Source organism: Mesoplodon bidens (assembly GCF_964165515.1).
Source record: "Mesoplodon bidens genome assembly, chromosome: 9".
In the NCBI taxonomy this organism is placed as follows: domain Eukaryota; kingdom Metazoa; phylum Chordata; class Mammalia; order Artiodactyla; family Ziphiidae; genus Mesoplodon; species Mesoplodon bidens.
The window spans coordinates 65,254,367-65,277,805 of NC_138166.1; the positions used below are offsets into that span (position 1 = coordinate 65,254,367).

The 23,439-nt window shown below is 43.7% G+C and overlaps 1 protein-coding gene across 1 annotated transcript in view; it reads left to right on the forward strand.

The window, feature by feature from the left end:
• EEPD1 (endonuclease/exonuclease/phosphatase family domain containing 1) overlaps window positions 1–23,439 on the forward strand; it is a 117,258-nt gene that overhangs the window by 74,516 nt on the left and 19,303 nt on the right. The window contains exon 3 of the mRNA XM_081243861.1: window positions 1,144–1,195. Coding sequence (XP_081099987.1) covers window positions 1,144–1,195 — 52 coding nt within the window. The remainder of the gene's footprint in view (window positions 1–1,143; window positions 1,196–23,439) is intronic.

A 23,439-nucleotide genomic window follows, 5' to 3' on the forward strand; every position in this document is an offset into this window, starting at 1 on the left:
TGATCAGGCCCTCTTCATAAGGAGTGATTTTAGCTATTTGTTTGTTCTCATCAAAGGGACATCAAGGGAAGATTAATGCTGAACATGGGCAACTATTCTTTATATTCCTCTGAATTTATTCAGGTTGCTTACATAAGCAACTATCAATTACTTTTAGAAATTTTTGTGGTGAAATGTACATAACATAAAATTTACTATTTCAATCATTAGTAAGTATACAATTCAGTGACATTAAGTATATTCACATTGTTGTGCCACCATCACCACCATCTACAGAATTTTTTCCCAAACAGAAACTCCATACCCGTTAAATAATAACTCCCCATTCCTCCCTCCCACAGACCCTGACAACCACTATTCTACTACCTGTCTCTTTGGGTTTGACTAGTCTAGGGACTTCAAATAAGTGGAGTCATGTAATATTTGTCCTGTGTCTGGCTTATTTCATTTAGCATAATGCCTTCAAGGTTGCTCTGTGTCGTAGCATGTGCCAGAAGTTCCTTCTTTTTTTGTTTTCGTTTTTGTTTTTTGTAGTAGGCGGGCCTCTCACTGTTGTGGCCTCTCCCGTTGCGGAGCACAGGCTCCGGACGCGCAGGCTCAGCAGCCATGGCTCACGGGCCCAGCCGCTCCGCAGCATGTGGGATCTTCCCAGACCGGGGTACGAACCCGTGTCCCCTGCCTCGGCAGGCGGACTCTCAACCACTGCGCCACCAGGGAAGCCCCAGAAGTTCCTTCTTTTTAAGGCTGAATAATATTTCATCATATATAAAATGTGTACCATATTTTGTTTATCCATTCACACACTGATGGACATTTAAGTTGTTTTCACCTTTTGGCTCTTGTGAACAATGCTGCCATGAACATGGGTGTGCAAATAACTATTTGAGTCCCTGTTTTCAACTCTTCTGGGTATATGCCCAGAAGTGGAATTGCTGGATCATATGGTAAAATCACTTTTACAACTTAGAAACATTTTTAATAGTCCTGAAATGGTCATTTCAGTTCAAACCAAAGGTTACCTTGAGGTGGTAGGTGATGCAGAAATGCAAGCTAAAATTTCAGACTTTTGTTCCTGTGACTTGTCTGATGCTTGGTGATATAAAATGTTTTGTTTTCAAGTGTGGTTTTAATTTTTTCTTACAGCATCAAGCTGCTAGCTGTGCAAGAACTACTTGACAGAGAGGCCCTGGAAAAGGTAAATATTTTGTTCTTCTTACCCCAGATTACAAACTTAGAGCAGAGTGCCACACACAGGAAAAAACTCAACTCCCTGTCACCAGAGACAGCACTTATAGCAGAGTTGGTCTGTTATTTTGTGTTCTTAACAGTCAGTGAACCTTGCAAAATTTTAATCAAAATGCCCCACATTGCTCATAGGCCATTAACACTTGCAAACTCTTCCTTGCTTGGCTCTTTCAGAGTTGAGTGAAAGCAGAGGCTCGCCCTGCTGTGGGCCAAGCTCTGGAGCAGGCTTTCTGTGCCTGGAAATACTGCACACCGGACGCCGCCCACATGCCAGATGCTGTGCTTCCCTCCATCTCTGCTTGTGTGTGTTCTTATCTGGGCTTATGGATGGTAGAATTGAGGCAGCGAGGTTAGGGAACTTGCCAGAGGAAAATTACCTAAGTGGCAGAGTAGGGATTTGAGCCCCATAGTTTCATTTCCAAAACCAATGCTTTTTCTGTTTAATATAGGCTAGTTCATGAGTTTGAGCCCCTGCGGGGACTACTTCTGAGGACTGGGAAACTCCCTCCCACCTAAGCCCTGGAAGGAGCTATCCAGTGTGTCTCGGTTTTCTACGTTCAAGTCAAGTACTCAGCTGGGGATCTTTTGCCAGTTATGGGTTCAAGTTCTGTGTGGTGGGCTCCAAAAAGCAGGCTGGGCAGGTGCCGAGGAGGCCCAAGTGCCACCCCACGGGCCCCCCAACTCATACCAAGCTGCTCCCCTGGGTGGCTCAGGACTCTTCCCCAGTATGTGGCTATGGGCATTAATTCGAATCTATAAGGTTAACGTAGAAGAAAACGGTTAGAGAGATAAGCACCCAAACAATATTATCTTATTTATAGAATTTAAAATGTTTGGATTAGTGGTCCATCTGCTGGTTGGCACTAAAGCAAATAAAGTCTTCAAGCACCAAGCTGTGGGGTGGGGGGGAGGCGTCTGAGCTCTGGCTCTGAATTTAACGTCCCTCCAGCCTCATTGGTATCACAGGTAGAGCAAGGGTGGGGCTGCCTGCCTGACCTCAATCCGAGAGGTGACATGAGAACCAAATGAGTCGGTGCAGTGGATGGGCTTTCTAAATGCCAAAGCCCTCCACTCATATTAATTCTTAATTACTCATTGTCATTCTTTAATCCAGCCATGAAAACATACTAAGTCCAGGTTATTATATATGAAGATTCTTTGTATGTTTTTGAAACTTTTAAAAAGTTACTCCTCCAAAACCAATTCTCTTCTCAGTGTTCACTACAGGTAATTGTTTTACTCCTCAAGTCTCATCCACCCTGACCCGTTAAAGAACCACAAGGAAAGATCTTTGTGGACCGTAGAGCTTTGCTACTCAAAGTGCGGTCTGCGGACCAGTAGCATCGTAAGCTTGTTAGAAACGCAGAATCTCAGCCCCTACCCAGACCTCCTGATTCAGTTTGCGTTCTCACAAGACCCCAGGTGATTCTTGTGCACCAAAGTCCAAGAAGTTCTCCCTGAGGAGTAACATTTACTATCACCATCACTGCTGTTGACTAGTCCATCTTCACAGAGAACCTCTGAGGTGTCAGCTTTTTGCTTTTGTGGCCAATCAAGCTCCTTTTTTTCACACCAAAAGTGAAGTAAACACCATAAGTCTATTAGTAAGAACCCGTTTTTTTTTGTTTTCTTGTTTTTTTTTGGTTTTTTTCCATTCTTTTTTTCTTTTTAATTGAAGTATAGTTGACTTACAGTGTTGTGTTAGTTTCAGGTGTACAGCAAAATGATTCAGTTATTCATATATAGATACCTCTCCTTTTTCAGACTTTTCCATTATAGGTTATACAAGATATTGAATATAGTTCCCTGTGCTATACAGTAGGTCCTTGTTGATTATCTGTTTTATAAATAGCAGTGTGTATCTATTAATCCCAAACTCCTAATTTATCCATCCCCCTCTTCCGCTTTGGTAACCACATGTCTGTGAGTCTGTTTCTGTTTTATAAATAAGTTAATTTGTACCATTTTTTAGATTCCACATATAAGTGATACTGTATGATATTTGGTAAGAACCCAGATTTTATCTTTAGTTTGCCTGCTTCTTCCTTTCATTAAGAAAATAGTCTCATTTAACTTAATAGGTAGAGCCAGCAAGAATGACCTCAGTTAAACACACATCCTGCAAACCTCACACCTCTTTAACTGTCTTGGCAGCTGGGCTTCAAATGGCACCGTGCTTTCGGGTTTTGCAATTACTGAACTCCTGAGGTCCCACCACGGTAGGACTGGTCACTTCTAGACAGATGGTCTTTCTCTTATAAGAGGGAAGCTATTCTGAAGGGGTCATTTCCCTCACGGCTACTTGCAGGTTAAACCTGACCAGTAAAATATTTAAATTATGTAAAACATAATATAAAAGGCTAAAAAGCAGCAGCAGTGTTTGGGAGTCTCCTAGAGAGTAAGACTTCTAGTGCTTTTTCTCCCTAATATTAGACATTGTTATTATGATCTTATTTAGCGTTTTAGTTAAAAATTACCAGCCATTTGCCTGACTTGTACTTTCCTTGGCTTTAGGTAGAGAGCCTGTCCATTTTTGGAAATGCCAAGGCTTTCTGGGTTTCTGCAGTGCACAGAGTCTGTTGTAGAAGAGCCAGGGTCCCCTCCCAACCTCGCCTCTGTTTGGCTGTTGGACCTGGCAGTGGGCCTTCCTCGGAGGCCTGGGCCCCTTTCATTACCCATAAAACAGCTTTCCATTCCTTCTGTGGTGCCTTCCTCTAAAAGTCTCTAAAAGTCTTGGGTTTCACAGTTGATCCTTGATCACACTGTGAAGAGGGGAAAATTCTCCTTTTCATGCTCTGTTTTCTAGATTTTTCTCTGCTTCTTGCTCCAGTGATCCTTACTGGTTTGGGGGCTTCTGTGTTTCATCTGCAGGGAGAGGAAAATGGTGAACACCTGCCCAGTGAACCCCATACATAGATCAGTAGAGTTCCAGTTTTTACCTCTTCAAATGCTCTTTGTTTTAATTCAGGTGCCATTGATAGGGGTGGAGACTGGGGACACCTGGGAGGTCAAGTCTCTGAATGTCTCTTCTCCACCAACACCACAGAAAGCCATTTCCCAGACAAATGACAGTGATTTGTCATTTATTAAAATAATGTTATAAAGCGTACAATTAATAATTGCTTCTTTTTCTAAAATCTGTTAGAACCTTGAGAAGATGGCTTACTATGCATAAATGTCAGGATATGTGACATTTCCTTGACAGAGTGTTTTGGATTTGATGTGCTTTTTTGATCAGATATCCATTAGACACCAAGAGCAAAGGCTTGCTCTGAGACAGATGCCATCCTATTCTCTCTGTTCTCTGTACTTTAAGAGCAGGACGCTTTTGTTTTTCTGAACTTAAGTCACATAGGCTTGTTTCCCAGGCTTTATAAACAGACCCCATCTAATGCCTTTAAACGCGGCATTGCATGAAAGGAAATAAAAATATTGGTACAGCTTGATTTAGTAAGATCATTTTTCAATGACCCTTTCAAACAGCTTCCTGCAAAGCTGCAAACAATAGTTTGGCCGTTCCCTCCAGCTGGAGGTCACCCTGTCCCTGGAAGGTCAGAGCACCGACTGACCCCACCCGAGACCCAAGCCTGCCTGAAGAGCTGCCTGTGTGAGCCGGGCCTCCTAGAGGCTCAGGACGCCCAACTCATGGCCATCGCCAGTCCTACCCCTACCTCCGCCCACACCCCACTTGCAAAATTGTCTAGGACAAAATGCCTGCAGGTCTTCAGGCCTGCTGCTGCTAGAATTTTTCCTAGAATCTCAGCTTCGAAGTCCCACTCTTAGTCTAGTTTTCCTACAGGTGGAGCAGATGGTCTCTAAGACCTCTTGGTGCTTTCACCTGAGATAAAGCATATACATTTCACCAGCGAGCCTGAGACTAGAAATACTGAACTTGACGTTTGCACACAGTGGCTAGTCAGGGACTCTTCCAGCTGAACCCTAGTGGTGGACAACATTGGAATTAGAAGTTAGTAGCTTCCTGGGGGTTTTCAGAAGGAAATAGGAGGTAAATAATTGTCACATAGAAGTGCATGAATAACCTAAGGATGCCAAGTGCTTGTATCTGTAACTGGTGGTGGTATGTTCTAAACATACGCACATGCATATACATAAGCTCTAGCTCTGTTACTACACACTTTTGGAGTGTTTTTCACTGTGATTTGGACTTCATGTTAATTTAGTGTGTGCAACAATTGAGTGCTTATGCTGTCCTAAATCGCACTACATACTAAGGGAGATAAAGTTATCAAAATACATTTGGGGCTTCCCTGGTGGCACAATGGTTAAGAAATCGCCTGCCAATGCAGGGGGCACGGGTTTGATCCCTGGTCTGGGAAGATCCCACATGCTGCAGAGCAACTAAGCCCATGCGCCACAGCTACTGAGCCTGCGCTCTAGAGCCCGCGAGCCACAACTCCTGAGCCCGTGTGCCACAACTACTGAAGCCTGCATGCCTAGAGCCCGTGCTCCGCAACAAGGGAAGCCACCGCAATAAGACCGCGCCCCACAACGGAGAGTAGCCCCCGCTCGCCACAACTAGAGAAAGCCTGTGTGCAGCAACGAAGACCCAATGCAGCAAAAAAAAAAATTAATTAAATAAATAAATATATATATAAAAAAATACATTTGAATGGCATATGTGGAATACCAGAATGTCAGAGCTCAGGGAATCCAACCCTGTCATTTGTCATTTTGCAGACAGACACAGAGACCAGAGGTGTTGAAGTGTCCTCCTCGTCCAGGGCCCATAACAGTTGTGTTGGTAGTCTACCATCAACCCTGGTGGACTCAGCTCTGTTCCAGGGCTCCCTTCAGTACAGCCGCTGCCTGTCTTCCATGGTCTTGTTTATCCTGGGCATCAGCTTTAGCAGACTTTGCTGGTGCTGCTGTTGCTGCATATTTCAGGGCTGGGAGCAGATGCAGAGGGTTGGTCCCTGGCCCAGGTGATGGAGAACTGAAACCCAGGTCTTCTAATCCTTGTGGTGAAACAGACACAGGCTTGTGGTGTTTGTCTCCATGAGCTCCCCTTGGCCCAGCAGGGGAGACAGAGAACGTGGGCTGGGGGTTAGAGGAAGAGGGCAGTCAGAGGTTCAGGGCTCGGGATGTGGACACTGTCGGGGAGCTTCTGAGAGCAGAGGACCTCTCAGAGGTGTGAGGGCAGCAGAGGGTCCAGGGGCCTGGGAAGGAAGGTGATGAGAAACGTGCAGGAGGGTAGAGAACACGCAGCAGACTCGCCCTTCGTAGGCTCTGTGTCAAAATGAATTGCTTCAGGAATCTTAACCTAAAATACACCTTTTACAAAACAGTACTCTGTTTTGATTTTAAAATATCAGAATGAGATTCTTCAGCTCCCTGGGTTTATTTTTCTCCCGGGCCTAGTCCTTCACATAGAGCTTAATTTGAATGCCATCTTGAGTGGTCAGTATTCATGTATCTGTTAGATTTTTTTTTAAGTGGATTGAGCCAGATCCGTGTCTAATCATGATTAAATTCATTGTAGTCGTGTTCCTGGCTAAATCCCTTCCAGCAGGCAGCTTGCTACCTTCCTTGAAGGGCTAGTGAGCAGAAATGGGGGCCCCTGTGGAGCTCAGGCTCCCCCCGTTCACTGTGTGGAGTCTGGCTGAGGCCCGCAGGGGCCCCCACAGCCAGCCGCTCACCAGCTCCACTTTGCAAACTGCACACTTGGGCCCTGACCCCGTTCTGGAAAGGGCTCTCCGCTGGGCTACACCGCAGGCACCTCAGCTGTCAGAAAATGGAGCATCTTGGTGAATTATGGGCCAGGCTTCACGGTTCATTTTCAAAAAGGGAAGAAGATGCATTTTCTCCTATTCTTTTAAAACCATCACAAGATACCATGTATATTGAGGGGCTCCTGGTACCTTCCTCTGATTACGAAAAGCTTTTATTTGAAGTGAGCAAAAAGTAGAGTCTCAAAATAGGACTTTTAAATTCCTTTTAGCTTTATTAGCTATCAAAGATCAGCAAATTAAACAATGAGGGATCATTTTAAATGTACTATTACGTTGGCAAAGGTTTTTTTTTTTTTTTTTTAAGATGATGTTGGGGGTAGGAGTTTATTTAATTTATTTATTTTTGCTGTGTTGGGTCTTTGTTTCTGTGTGAGGGCTTTCTCTAGTTGTGGCAAGCGGGGGCCACTCTTCATCGCAGTGCGCGGGCCTCTCACTATCGCGGCCTCTCTTGTTGCGGAGCACAGGCTCCAGAGGCGCAGGCTCAGTAGTTGTGGCTCACGGGCCTAGTTGCTCTGCGGCATGTGGGATCCTCCCAGACCAGGGCTCAAACCCATGTCCCCTGCATTAGCAGGCAGATTCTCAACCACTGTGCCACCAGGGAAGCCCGGCAAAGGTTTTTAAACAATCATATGTAATGTTGAAGTTGTGATAACTCCAGTGTCCCCATTCATTGGGGAGGGTAGTGACAAGGCACTGTTCTTTTGAAGTTCTGGGGTGGTGTATTTCATTAGCCTTTGAGATGCCCCTACCCTGTGACCAAGGTAGATTCCTAGGAGTGTATTTAAGGAATGATCCATAAATATGTGGAAAAGGCATTTGACAGCATGCTTTATAATTATGAATCCTTGCAGGCAGTTCACTGCTCAGTAGGAAGGGTGGGTTTAAACAGTCTGTGGTAGGTCTGCCCATGGTCTGGTGTATGTGGCCATTAAAAATGATAATCATTTAGCCTTGTAGAAATTTGATATAATGTTTACAAAAAGGAGGATAAGCAGTTGTACCTACTGTAATTACAACTATGTAAAAATATATGTATTCATTCTTTCAACCAATATTTATTAAGTACTTGTGTCAGGCTTTGTACTAGGCTGGGAGACACATACGGCTGTGATCAAGATGATTATCTTTCCTACTCTCATGTAGCTCACATAATTGGTGAGGAAAATGTTAATAAGTACACAAATACGTATTTAAATACAATAGTGTTAAGCAATGCCCCCAAAAACACCAAAACAAAATCAGGTCATGGTTGGGGGCACCTAATGTTCTCGTAGCATCCAAGGAAATATGAAAAGAACAAAACATAATTAGGTAATTCTTTTTTCCTTTTAAGTTTCCTTTATCATTCATTTAATATTCCTGGAATCAACTTTTGAAGATCCCGTAAGACCTCCAGCTATGGCTGGAGGAGCCAGGGGGAAGGAACAAGGTGGATGGCAGGGAATCTGGAGGATGGGGCTGTGCACCAAGACAGAAGTGCCCTCTGAGTGCCCGGAAGTCCTGCACAGGAGGGTCTTTCTACATCAGAGCAAATGATGATGGGCCCTGCAGTCAACTCTGGTGGTAGCTGGTTTTTAAACATCAAGTTTTATTAACATGCCGATGCCTCCATTCATTTATTCACTGTCTGTGGCTGCTGTCACTTTTCAATGTCAGCGTTAAGTACTTGTGACAGAAAAGGCATAACCCACAAAACCCTGAATATTTATTATTTGGACCTTTGCCGTAAGTTTGCCAACTCCTGTTCTAGATCAGTGGTGCTTGGCTGCTGACCTCTGAAGTATCAGGTGAGAGCTGTACGACCCCATCCAGAAAAATGCACTTATGAACCTATACATGCGGCTGAATTTACATATTCCTGAAGCTTCCCCATGGAGGCCTTCAGGGTCATACTTCTGGGCCCTGGTGTAGGTAGGACTCATTTCTCTACCCCAGAAATGCTGAAATATCTTCTCTCATTACCAAATGGTAGCCTACTAAGGAAATGTTTCTCAGAGTGGGACGGCTCACCCTTCCCAGGGAGGCATAGTGCCCAGGGTCTGCAGGGAGGGTCCTTCATGTGGTTAGAGGCCAGTCAGATTTTAGATGAGACTGCATCCCATTGGCACAGAAATAGCATCCCTTTGGTTACCTTTTCGTGATTTATGGTTTGATCCCATATTGGTTATTCTAAGGAGATTATCTGGTTCATAGAGTACCTGTGATCCCATTCTTCACCCCTTTCTTTCTAGCATCATTTTCTTCACTGGTAACTTGAGACATATTTAGGTCTCCTGAAATCTGAAATGTGTTCCTACTGTCCTACTTTCCTCTTTGCTACTGTCCTATTTCTCTTCTTTCATGTACTCATAGTTATCTTGAATGTAAATTCCCACCCTACACAACAAACCTTCATCTCCTCTCAGCTGTGCTTAACCCTTAGGAGCCTAGCCCCTGTCCCAGTTAATCTAATAAATCATAGCTTACCCTAGCCAACTTCTAACCCAAAGCATTTTTATGGAAAATATTTTTTGCTTTCTATTGAAAAGTATTATGAAATAATTTTATATAGAACTTAAAATTTGTATATGCAATTATCCATTTTCTTATAATTTCTGGGTACCTATTTCTGGTTTTATACTGCATCCATAATGATTTTATGTTAAAAAAACATTAAAAATTTTTTTGAACCCATTTAGACACAAATAGGAGTGGGAAAAGGAAAGAAATCATTCCTAGAGCTTGTCTTATCTAGGTGAGCTGTACTGCTTGGGGAGTCTGAATCAACTTCTGTCTTCTACCTGTGATGGTTGTCCTTGGGGACACTCTCCTTGATGGTTCCATTACTTTGTCTTCATACTCTAAAAGCTTCGTTACTTCTTAGTCTCCTAATTGATTCTGGACTTATAGAGGAAAAGGAGAGAAATCTTATAATAGCCATATGGATTGCAAACTCAGGCAGAGGCCAAAGCAAGACCTATAACAAAAGCAGAAACATCATTTCATTCAGGTTTGAAAGTCAAGGGGGCCTTGAAAAATCACCCCTCTCCATCTTTTGCTAAGAATCATTTTATCATCAACTAGAGAGAATTTTGCTGGCATCTTCTGGTGGCTCATAAATGGTGGGCTGGTTTTGTGGACTTGTCTAACCTATGATTTAAACATAATGTGTTCATGTTAATATTTTTCTTGTGCTGACTCTCCCCTTGAGACACCCTCTTTCCTCTTTGAGAGGGCATCTGGAGGTTCCACTCTTGGTAATGCCAGAGTAGCTTGTATCAGAATAACCTTTCTTCAAATAACAATTATAAACTCTGGGTAAAGTGCAAACAACTATTTGAAGGCACTTAAGAGAAACCACAAACTGGAGAGATGTCAGCCCTCAAAAGAAGGAACTAGCCCTGGGTGAGTTCCACATCTATATGGCTTTTCCCCTGATGGCATTCCCCAGTCTGTGTGGGCAGCTAGAGCTCAGGCAGGTTTGGGGGATGTCATGAGTCTTCTCTCTCTTTTTCTCTTGGTCAGTCTATCTAAAGGTTTCTCATTTTTGTGCTGAGCTTTTCAAAGAACTTTCAGTTTCATTGATTTTTCTCTATTGTTTTTTATTCCCTATTTCATTCACTTCTGCTCTAATCTTTATTGTTTCTTTCCTTCTCCTTGGTTTCTGGGTTGTTTTGGGTCTCCTTGCTTTTTCCATGGTCTTAAACTGGAAGCTTATGTTACTGATTTGAGATCTTTCTTCTTTATTAGGAATCTACAGCTATAAATTTCTCCCTAAGCATTGCTTTAGATGACTCCCATAAGTTTTGGTATGTCGCATCTTCATTTTCATTCATCTCACAGTTTTTGTTTTAGATTTCCCTTGTGATTTCTTCTTTGACCCATTGTTTATTTGCAAGTGTGTTGTTTAATTTCCATTTATTTATGAATTTCCCACCAATTTTTTTTGTTGTTGATTTCTAATTTCATTCCATTACATTGTCATCAGAGAAGATACTTTACTTGACTTCAGTCCTTTTAAATGTATTTAGGCTTATTTTGTGGTCTACTGTGTGGTCTATTCTGGAGACTATTTCATGTGACTTGAATGTGTGTTTTGCTGTTGTTGGGGTGAGTGTTTTGTGAATGTCTGTAGATCTATTTGGTTTATGTGGTTGTTTAAGTCTTTCAGTTCCTGTTGATCAGTTTAGTTCTATCCATTATTGAAAATGGGGTATTGAAGTCTCCAGCTATTGTTGAATTGTCTGTTCCTTCCTTCAATTCTGACAGTTGTTCTTTTATGTATTTTGGGGCTCTGTTATTAGGTGCATATATATTTATAATGGTTATGTCTTTCTGATTGATTGACCCTTTTATTATTATAAAATCTCTTGTCATCTCTAGTAACAGTTTTTGTTTTGAAGACTATTTTTGTGATACTAGTATAGCCATTCCAGCTTCCTTATGATTGCTCTTTGTATGATGTAACTTTTTCAGTCTTTTTACTTTCAACCTACATGTATCTTTGAATCTTAAATTTATCTCCTCTACACAGCCTGTAGTTGGATATTGTTTTTTGCTCAGTTTGACAGTCTCTGCCTTTTGATTGGGTTGTTTAATCCATTCACATTTAATGTTATTATTGATATAGTTGAGTTTACATCTGCCATGTTACTTTTTGTTTTCTATGCCTTATGTCTGTTTTGTTCCTCCTTTTCTCTTTCACTGCTTTCTTTTACACTAAGTGAATATTTTCTGAAGTAGCATTTTAATTTCCTTAATGATATTTTTTGCTATGCTTTTTGAGTTATATTCTTAGTGGTTGCTCCAGAGTTTACCATGTACATCTTAATTTATCAGATTTATACTAACTTAATTCCAATGAGATGTAGAAACATTACTCCTATGTAGCTCTATTCCCTCCTCCCCCTTTTTGTGCTATTGTTACACATATTACATCTAATTATGCTACAGACCCAACTATATATTCTTATGATCATTACTTTATATACTTTTATGTCTTTTAAAGAAGGTGAGAGAAGGGAGGAGAACAAGTATATTTTAGAGAGTTAACCTTCTTATTTACCATTTCTGATTTTCTTCATATGTTCCTGTGGATTCCAGTTACCATTTGGCATCATTTTCTTATTTTAGCTCATCTTTACTCCTACCCAGGTCCTTTGTGGTGGTCAGCTATATTATATTTCTATATGTTATAGACCCAACAATACAGCTGTATACATGTATTAATATTCATACAATATGAATAAAGGAGAAGAAATATGTATTCATACTGTCTTTTATAATTATATAATTACCTTTACTGGTTCTTTTCATTTTTTTCATGAGGATTTGAGTTGGTCTGGGGTCACTTGCTTTCAGCCTGAAGAACTTTCTTTGCTATTTCTTATAAGGAAGATCTGCTAGGAACAAATTCTCCCTTTTTTTTTTTGTCTGGGAATGTATTTCATCTTCATTTTTGAAAGATGGTTTTTCTGGATATGATTCTTCATTGACAGTACTTTGAATATGTCATTCTACTGCCTTCTGGCCTTCATTGTTTCAGATGAAAATTTAGCTGCTAATCTTATTAGAAACAAGTGAATTTTGAAAGCTGCCTCTATTCCTAGACACCACATTTACTGAAGGGGTATTTTATTTGGGGGGTTTCTGAAAAGTGGCTCTTACTCAGTGTCCCAAAGCTGGTTCAAATTTAGTGACACAATTTCATTTGTTTGAGGAGACTTCTAAGGCATTATCTACATAAAGTCCAACAAAACATTTCACTTGGTTTTGGCAAAGAGAAAAATGAAAAGTAGACAGCATTTTGATATTCTAGTAAAGACTTTGTACTAAGAAATATCTGAGTTTAATTCTCAAATTATAGGTTATGAAATCAATTGAGTAAATTACAACCATCATTTGTTTCATTGTATATGTATATGGATGGATTGATGGATGGATGAGTGGGTGGCTGGCTGGATGAATGGATAGGTGGATGGGTGGATAGATGGATACAGACATACCTACACAGTTGGCAGGCAGACACATGGATAGAATATACCAGATTGACATATAAAAATTTATTTATTGCTATGAGTCATGGTCAGAAATGCTTGAAAACTACCATTCTAGACCATTTCTTGGCTTGAAAGAGGGGAAGACAGCATGCTCTGGGTTTTTTTTTTCCAGCACTGGAAAGGCTCTGCTTACCTTCGGGTATATCCTAAGCACTCTTCCCTCCTGCCTTGTTAGTCTCTTAACTCTTTTTTGCTTTTGAACAGTAAGAAAATATGCCCAACTCATTGCATTACCCCCAAAATTGTTGCATGTAGCCATCACCTTATACAAACATTCACACAGCCATGATGACAGGAGTTATATGCAATTTCCTGTCTTATTTGGTCCACCCTAAAATGCTTCTCTTATCAGGAAATGCTAACAATGAGTTAGTACAGAGAGAACTTTCAATTCACTGTTTTAGAGAATTCTGAGACTTTTTGTGAATGATTCATTCACTCATTTCTTGAGAGCATGACTTTGTATTCCGCAAAGTTCAGGCTACTTTATAATTTTAAATGAAACGGAAGGGCAGGCAGGTGAAACTATTTGGCTCAGTTGCTAAAAGCATTTATGCTGGATGTTCTCATTAGGTAAAATTATCCTGATTGAGTTGGTCATTAAGGCTTTCTTTGCCAGAATTAATTCAGTGGAGAGATCTATCAGATTGTTAACTACCTACTTAGAATGAGTAATTCCTACAGCTGATAAAGTATTTTTTGTTAACCTTTGGGAGGCACTGAAATGGTGAGTTTGGGCCTTAACAAGACTCCAAACTTCTGGGAAAACATCCAACCCACTTTTAGAGATTTTGATCTATCTTTGCAGAAATTCAGAACAGTATACTGACATCCCTTATGAGCATAATCCAAGACCCCTTTCTAGATCCTAGACTTGGTTTCCCCAGTGCACTCTGTACCCATGCCTTCTCTTGCCCTCTCTGTCCCCCCTAACCCTTGTCCACGAAATGCAGGCTTAGTTTCACATGCAGAGTTAATTAGGTTGGAAGAAGCCAGCCAGGGAAAACAAAGCAGCTCCCCATATATGAGTTACTGTAAAATTACCTGCCCTCCTAGTTAGCAGTTAGTGGCTTCCTACACATGTGGCCAGTCAAGAGATTTCATGACTCTGTAGAATCACTGTTGTGTCACAGAGCATCTTCCTGTTGTGTCCAGCTCTAGGGATCCAGAGGGATGAGAAGTACCCAGGACTAAAACAAGATCCCCAGCATTTACAAGCCAAAGGGCTGAACCTGGAAGGGAAGGTGACAAGTTCTGGGTTTTTGCCTGAATTCCCAACATTTGCACCAGCTCCGAGGTTGAGTGGGGATGGGGGCATTAGAGCCTTTTCCCCCTTGATTAGGAAATCATGAGACTGTAGTTTTACATTATTGCTAATCTTCTCTGTCAGGCATGCTTTGTCTCCCTCCCTCTCTCCATCTGGCTGAAACCTCTACTTAGAAAATAAATTGCTGCGTATCGATTGTTCATTTTGTTTCTCATCACCCAGATGTCCTTGTTATGCACTTAGCTTGCTTGGCTATATTTGTGAACAAGAGGGGAAGAAGTAATAAGTATTTCTAGCCTTCATGTTAGGATGTGGGAGGGACTTTTTATGTTGTTTTTGGTGCTTAATTTATTTAACAACAACAGTGAAATCACCTTTTATTTATGAAAAACAAAGAAGTGTGTGTGTCTGCTTACACGTCTTCTACATGGACAAAGTTCAAGCCAATTAATTGGTATTTATACTATGACTTTCTAGAAAAGTGAAATGTCTAGAAAATGTGGAAGCAGAGAGAAAAGTTAAAACATCTAAAATTACTACTTGGTCTCTGTAATTTTCATTTCAATCCTTCCTTTGTATGGTTACCAGAGTAACCCTCCTAAAATGCAAGTTTGATCCTATCACTGCCCTCCTTGTAGTTGCTTCAGCGGGAAGCTGCGTGCTATAATGGGAACACGGACATGGATTTGGGTCCTGGCTCAGCCGTTTGCCCTACATTATCCCCTCCAGCCCTACATCTCTCATTTCTTGAGCAAGGAGAATGCCTCCCTCACAGAGCCGTGGTGTGGGTCACATCACACAGCATGTGTAAAGAGCCAGCAGTGGTACTTGGCTCATGGCAAGTGTTCTAGTAAAGAGGACACCGGGGTTACAACCCATTAATATGGAGTCATCCTTGTGCCTGCAGGACACTGTCATGACGTCCATGTGGCCCCATCTGGTTGCAGCTTGATCTTTGGGACACTCCCCTCTGTCCTGCTTGCTTTCACTCCACCCACTCCCAGTTATTTGGAAGGAGCCTGAAAAGCCTGTGAAACTAACATCAGACAGTTTGGCTATTTTTAACTGCCTCTGGCCAAAAACTGCCTCATGGGAAGGGAGGTTGACTGAAAGATAGTTTGGGGATTTGGCTTTTCATTCTTCCCATTTGCACACAAAAAAATGAGAACCAAGGGATCTCGGGACATTCTCCAAAATGAGGATGCTCTTTTCATGAACTACCACCTATAGTTCCTGCTGCCATAAAGTGTCTGGGAGTGAAAAATTGCAGGTCTTTCTATCCCTGCCTGCCCACATAGGAAAGAACAAACAAATCTATGTGGTTTGCCCTGAAATAAAATAGGAAATGGGCAGGCTTTAGAGACTAGGATTTGGCATAATGCAATTCAAAATAAAGTAAGTCATGAATCTGTAATACTTTCACCCACAGCTTTGAAGTCTTTATGATTATTGCTGCTGAGGATGACAGGCTGCATAAACACCATTTAGAATATAGCTGGAGGCTGGAGTTTTATAAGAAAAATGGCAACCAGAGCAATTTCCCTGAATGGTCCATAAGTACTAATTCTGTTTAATGTGACAGTTCCTAGATAACTCTGCATTCTTCACAGAAACACGTATGGGCAGTGCTGCAGCCTTGCCGTTTAGAGTGAGTCTAAGAGTGAACTAGTCTTAAGTGTTTACGGATCGAGAAAATATCTCTCTGGGGTTTTAAAAAAATATGTGGGTGTTCGTGTGGGAAGGTTGGGGTTGGGGAGCTGATGTGAACTGCCGGCTTTGTTCTGCTCCTCCGTTATTTCCTTTGGATTTAAGTACCTACATAATCGTTTCCCACCCTTTTGTGTCAGCTTTCTCTCTCCCTGTCCCTACCCTTTCTGTTGCTCACGGGTAAAAATGCTCTATCAGTTGTACTGTGGGATGGTTTGTTGGGGTTTAGAGACCGTCTGTCCTCCATCTATACCCGTCTTACTCATTCTCTGAGCTTGTTTACCTGAAAATGTCAAAGGGGGAAGAAGACTCTAGAAAAGGAAGAACTACGGTTGGCTAAATCAACACGGTTTGTCTTAGGCAATGTTCTCATCATCTTGGGGCAGATGCCTTTTTGCTTTACAAGTAAAATGTTGTAACATGTATGGTTGACATTTCCTGTCGAGTTTTTGGTTCAGCGTGTCAGTAGGAAGTACCAAATGAAACCCTGTGTCCTCCACCTGTATTGTTGGCGTGTTTCTCCAGCGAGGTAAAAGCATTAGCATCTATGGAATGGCATGTTTGGTGCAAGCCATGGCATAGCCATCCCAGCATTTCTGCTCTAACTTGTGGGACATCACTCTGCCTGCAGCTCTCCTACACTCTTCTAAAATAGCCACAAAATCCTCCAAAATGCTTTGCTATTTTCAGACCTGCTCTCACTTAGAATAATTAGTTTCCAGCATTACTCACAAGTTTAGTGTCTAATTTGGACAAGGGGTTTATTTTATTTGCCCTAAAACTGTCTTTTTAAGCTTCAGAGAGCCTATATTCCAAGAATTACCGGCCTCTGCATGTCTCTCCCTCTGCATTATATATCCATGTGGAGAGAAGGCTGGAATAACCCTGTCTAGAGGTGGCCTCCCCAGGGCTGTGGCCCTGCTTCCCTGCTCCCCACCTGATCTAGGGCTCCGTGAGGGACAGCCCGACTTCACAGCTGTACCTAGAATAGCACGTGGCATTTGTTGAATGAAAGAGTGGTTTCTCTGCTCTATCTTAAACATCTAGTCCATTGCCCAAGTCACTTTTTAAATTATTGACATAAAATTCCATACCATAAAATTAATCATTTTAAGAGTCCACTTGAAAGTGAAAAATTCAGTGGCATTTAGTAGCTTCACAGTGATGTGTACCTGTCACCTCTTTCTAGATCCAAGACATTTTCATCATCCATAAAGGAGAGCCGGTACCTATTAAGCGGTCACTCCACATCCCTCCCTCCCCCTGGCACCTGGCGACCGCCTATCTGCTTTTTGTCTCTATGGATTTGCCTCTTCTGGACATTTCACGTGAATGGAATCGTACAATTTGTGGCCTTTTGTATCTGTTTTTTTTTTTTTCACTCAGTATAATGTTTTCGAGGTTCATCCATGAGGTAGCGGGTATTAGTTCCTCATTTTGGGGGGTTAGTTCAGTACTGTTCCAGTGTATGGATATAGCACGTTTTGTTTATCTGTTCATCAGGTGATGGACATTTGAGTTGTTTCTGTCTTGTGGCTCTTGTGAATAGTGCTGCTGTGAACATTCACATACCAGCATTTGTTTTCAATTCTTTTGATCCAAGTTGTGCTTATTTCCCAAGTATCTCTCAGATCTGTCCACTGCTCTCCCGTCAGTCAGGCCACCCTTATCACTTACTGCACTACTTAACTGATCAGGCCTTTCTCCATCCTAACTCTACACTGCAACCCTATAGCCTTTTCAAAATGCAGATCTATTTTTCATGCCCTTCATTGATTGTAGAATTGCTCAGAGAGTAAGAAACAAACTCCTTTCAGGCCCACAGGGCTGCATGACCAGGTCTCTAACCGTTCCTTTAAGCTCATCTCACCTTTCTGCTCCTCACCATCTGAGCTGCAGCCACACTGACCTTCTGTCCGACAAACTCTCCAGGCTCTGCCCCATCACAGGCCCTTTGCACATGCTACCCCTGTTGCCTGGAATGCTCCCCTCTCCTCTTTGCCTAATTAACGCCTTCTCATCCTGGAGTTCTCAGTGCTAAGCCTTACCTCTTCAGGGAAGCCTTCCCTGACTAAGTCAAACTCACCCCCACCGCCACTGCCACCATCGTGGATGCCCACAGGCTCCTAACCGCTCCTTTGCAGCACAAGTTCAGCTGCATGTTTGGATGATTATTTGATTCATAACTGTGCCTATAGAAACAGAAGGCAGCTGTACTCAGATCATGGGCTCTGGAGCCAGACTGCCTGGGCTCAAATGCTGGCTCTGTTCCTACTGCCTGTGTGATCTTAGGCAAGTTAATTAACCTCTCTGTGCCTCTGTTTTCACATCCACCAAGTGAGGATCATAATAACATAACACCTACCTTAGAAGGCTGTTGTGAGAATGAAATAAACATACGTGTTAAGTACCTGGCACTAAAATGATCTCAATAAAAGTATAATTACTGTAACTTTTAAAAAACACAAATAACTGTGCCTACATTGGCACCCCTACACCCCTCATCCCCAGACTGTAAGCTCAGGGGGGCAGGGAACCATGTCTCTTTTGCTGGCGTTATAGTTCCAGAGCCTAGCCCAGGATACCAACCTGGTTAGTGCTTGTTACATTTTTATTGAATGATTGGATGAATCCATTCTCGTGCTTGCCAGAGAAGAATATTAACACTACCGTGTTCCATCTCTCCGTCCATATCTGAGTTTTAGGGGGCTCTAAAGCCAGCATGCAGTGTGGTGGCACTCGGCTGCAACCCCTACTCCCGCCCACATCCCCAGCTGCTGCGTTTGGGGAACTGTGCTGCCGTGTGTGGAGAGTCAAAGACAGGGATCCTGTGTCCTTGGCCCTGCGCTGAGGGAGGGCCCAGACAACCACAGGACCACAGAGGAGGCTTGCCGTGCACCAGGCCGTGTGCCCCCTGCCTTACAAATATCCAACTCGTGAGGCGGGCATGATTGCTATCCCCTGTTACAGCCGACGAAAGGGAAGGCGTGAACAGGGGAGCCATTTGGCCAAAGTCAAAACTCTTGGTAAGTGGCAGAGCCAAAGTTTGGATCCTGGGAGCTTTTCTCCCAAGTCTGCGCTCTCCACCTCCCCGTTAACTAATGAACATGACCCGCTTAAGATCTGAGAATGCGGGAAGGACTCCTCCACTGAAGGAGTGGAGGCTCCTGTCCCGAGTCTGGACAGCTTTGTTTAAGGCCCCAGAGCAAACAGTGGACATATTCCCACTGAGTTCCAGCTTGTGATCCCCCCGGCCCTTCGCACCTGACGGTCCTAGCAGATACAGGTTGACATCAGGACAGATTCTCTAAAGAGACTTTAAAAACAAAGCTAGAGGGGAAAAAATAAAGGTGAGAATTGTTTATCTGCAGATGAAAGAAGCTAAACTATTTATGAAGACTTCCACCTCTTATGTCAGTCGGAGATGTAAAAAAAGAGTGTTACTTCCTTTTTGATGGTACATTTCAGGCACTTAATGTCTGTGGTCATTCACTCTTTAGGCCCCTGTGCTGCCATCTGTTTATCACAAGTATGTATATTGAAAAAATAAATAAATAAAACCCCTTGATTTACGTTCAGAAACAAAAACATTACGACTTTAACTTACTCAGGATCTTTTTTTAAACATGTGGATGAAACCATTGTGAGCACATAGGGTAGAATGGTGAGGTTTTATTGTTACCATAGTAGGTGATTTTAGGATGTTTATATTGAAATGAAATGAGCCCCCAAACGGCAGAAATTCCTCCCAGCCAACGAAACATCCACCACCAGGGGGATAGCACATTGTGTCCATATGATAGCATGTTAGATGGTGCATGAAGTGAGTTTGGAAGAGTTTGTAATAATGTGGCACAGTTATAACAAAACTGTGTGTCTTTATGAATAAACAGATATACATATATTAATAAAATGCATTGGAAACACCCTAGAAGGGAATCTACCAAAAATGTTAGCAGTGGTTGTCTTTGCACAATGATATTCTACTTAAATTTTTCTTTGTTTCTTTACTTTACAAATTGTCCTATAATGAGCTTGTGTTTACTGATACCAGAACATAAGCCTCAATTTAAAGAGAAGGAGAGGGGACTTCCCTGGTGGCACAGTGGTTAAGAATCTGCCTGCTGGGGCTTCCCTGGTGGCACAGTGGTTGAGAATCTGTCTGCCAATGCAGGGGACACGGGTTTGAGCCCTGGTCTGGGAGGATCCCACATGCCACGGAGCAACTAGGCCCGTGAGCCACAACTACTGAGCCTGCACGTCTGGAGCCTGTGCTACGCAACAAGAGAGGCTGCGATAGTTAGGGGCCTGCGCACTGCGATGAGGAGTGGCCCCTGCTTGCCGCAACTAGAGAAAGCCCTTGCACAGAAACGAAGACCCAACACAGCAAAATTAAATAAATTAATTAATAAACTCCTACCCCCAACATCTTAAAAAAAAAAAAAAGAATCTGCCTGTCAATGCAGGGGACACGGGTTCGAGCCCTGGTCCGGGAAGATCCCACATGCTGCGGAGCAACTAAGCCCGTGCGCCACAGCTACTGAGCCTGCGCTCTGGAGCCCGCGAGCCACAACTACTGAAGCCCACATGCCTAGAGCCCGTGCTCCGCAACAAAGAGTAGCCACCGCAGTGAGAAGCCCGCACACCGCAACAAAGAGTAGCCCCCGCTCGCTGCAACTAGAAAAAGCCCACGCACAGCAACAAAGACCCAGCGTAGCCAAAAATAAATAAATTTATTTTTAAAAAAATAATAGAAGGGGAGGAGCTTCCCTGGTGGTCCAGTGGTTAAGACTCCGCCCTCCCAATGCAGGGGGCCTGGGTTCGATTCCTGGTCAGGGAACTAGATCCTGCATGCATGCTGCAATTAAGAGTCTGCATGCGACCGCATGCTGCAACTAAAGATCCCACAGGCCACAACTAAGACACAGCACAGCCTAAATAAAGAAAGAAGGAAAGAGAAGGGGGAAAATCCCACAAAATTACTAGCACAGTCTTAACTCCCATCTCAGATTAAGAGTCTTAGCATCCAAAGAGAAGACCCTTTGGAAATGTCCCTGAAGGGCAGAAACAAGGGATGATGAGGACGGTGACAAGGACGGTGGCAGCGTAGGAGTGTGGAATCCCCACAGGAGGGTCCCGAGCCCCCCGCATGCCTCTCCCTTCCCGTCCTAACCTGCCTTCCATCTCCACGAATCTTCAACCCCCTCTTATTCTCCATTTTATAATTGCCCTTGCAAAAAGAATCTAATTGCCCTTGCAAAGTCCCTTCCACCCCCCATGCTTATTTTTAACCATCTTGTTCAGGAAACGTGCTGAGTAACTCCTGGAAGCACGGAGGAGAAGCTACCAGGACCAGCAGCTGCTCCGTTGACGGGGGGCCTGTGGGTGTCACTTCTCTTGACTCTGAAAAAGTACCTGATGATTAGCTGGTTGTGGAGGCTGAGGGAATGTCTCCTTGGTTGCTTTGTATCTTCCTCAGCGTGATAAGAATGTTTAAACAAGGATGAACAGTCCTGCAGTATCCTCTCGGGTCCCTGTGGAGGAGTGTGCTCATTGCAGCTGACCTAGCTGGGGCTCGCGGGCAGTGATGAAAGGGCGGTAAGCCCATTGCTTCTCCGGATGGATGGAGAAGCAAAGGGTCTGAGCTTTTAGGGCAAGGGCTGCCCTACAAAGCTCTGAACGCTTGGCTGTGTGTCCCACTGGTCCCTGGCCCCTACCAGGAGGAAGCCTGTAGTCTGATGTGTTGACTTTCCCGGGAGAGCAGCGTCCTCAGGACGCAGGCAGCCTGGCGCATCGGTGAGGAAACTGACGTTAGCAGGGTGGTGGTGGTGCAGCTTTTAGCTCCAGAGGACCCACACGCACATTGTCACACAGGGCAGTTGGTTTGTGTTTTCTGAGCCTTCTCTCCTGAGTTAAGTGCATTTGACCAGGGCTTCCCTGGTGGCACAGTGGTTGAGAGTCCGCCTGCTGATGCAGGGGACAGGGGTTCATGCCCCGGTCTGGGAAGATCCCACATGCTGCGGAGCGGCTGGGCCCGTGAGCCATGGCCACTAAGCCTGCGCGTCCGGAGCCTGTGCTCCGCAACGGGAGAGGCCACAACAGTGAGAGGCCCGCGTACTGCAAAAAAAAAAAAAAAAACCTAAGTGCATTTGACCAGTAGAGTTGGCTACCCCAGGTTTAACCTTCCCCGGCCCACTTGCCGGCAGTGGGTGACCTTGCCGTGTTCCCTTTCTGAGCCCTGCTTTCCTCACGTGTCACATGAGAGAATTATTAACTGCCTCACAGGATTGTCATTAGGATCAAATGTGATAATACGTGAAAACTGCCAAATAGTTGGCACTTAATAAATGCTGGTTCCCTTCCCGTGCCCTTCCTCCTGCCTCTGGCTCTCTCTTTTTCACAGGGTTCAGAAGCTAACTTGGTCGGGGATTATTGGCCACCTATGTTTTCTTACTACTGCTGGATTTACCCAAACTTAACCTATTAGAATTACTACCTATTAAAAGTAAGCTCTTCTTTTAGGCACTTGAGCAAGGAGTCTTCAGATGGGGCTTAGGGCACGTTAAGGAAAGCTGATGCTGGGTTTTGGAAGAGTGGAATCCATTCTCTGCGTTTGGGAGAAAGCCTTTGGAAAATTAACCCAATGCCCTGTGTGTGGCGCAATCAGCTTCTTTATGGAGTTCATGTGGCGATTATCACAGAGAAAGGGAGAAAGGAGTTTTAATGTTTCTGAGAATCCTGTATTTTCTCTCCCAGTTTTATACTTCTCTCCCCCCACCCTCCTGCCTTTCCCTCTCTCCTCCACCCTCTCCTCCTAGTGTTCTAGAATCATGCTGTGTTGGGACTTGGAAGTGCCCTTTGTTGGGGGGTCATCCCTTCCCATCCCTTCACTTTACAGATGGGAAGATCGAGACCCAAAGAGGTCAAATGCCAGGGGTGCCTGGGGTCCAAGGCTCCTCCAGGCTCCTCTTCTTCCAGCCCCTGAAAGTGGCCCTCTGAGGACACTTCCAAAGCTACAAGGAAACAAGCCCAGTTCTTTCTCTCAATATTAGAAAATGATAGTTGTTCAGTGAGCCCCCAAGGGGCAGAGGAATGGCTTCCCTCTCTCCCTCCACGGACTCCAGGGCCTCTGGGAAAGGCTTTTAGAAGCAGTGCTGCAGCAGTGTTGTGTGAGGGGCTCAAAGTGGCCCTGGGGCCCCAGACACACGGCTCTCTGTCCCACCTTGCACCTGTCTGCCCTCTGGGATACGTACCTGTGTTCGCATTTGAGCAAAGGTGACTACACCTCATCCTGGCTCTGTGGGAACAATCTCTTTCTCTTCCGTACAGACTGGGGGAGAAAGGCGAGTGAAAGACTCTTCACTTTTGCCCTATGTCCATGGTACATTTTGTGTGTTTGCCCTGCTCTGGGGAGAGGTAGACCAGTGCCTTT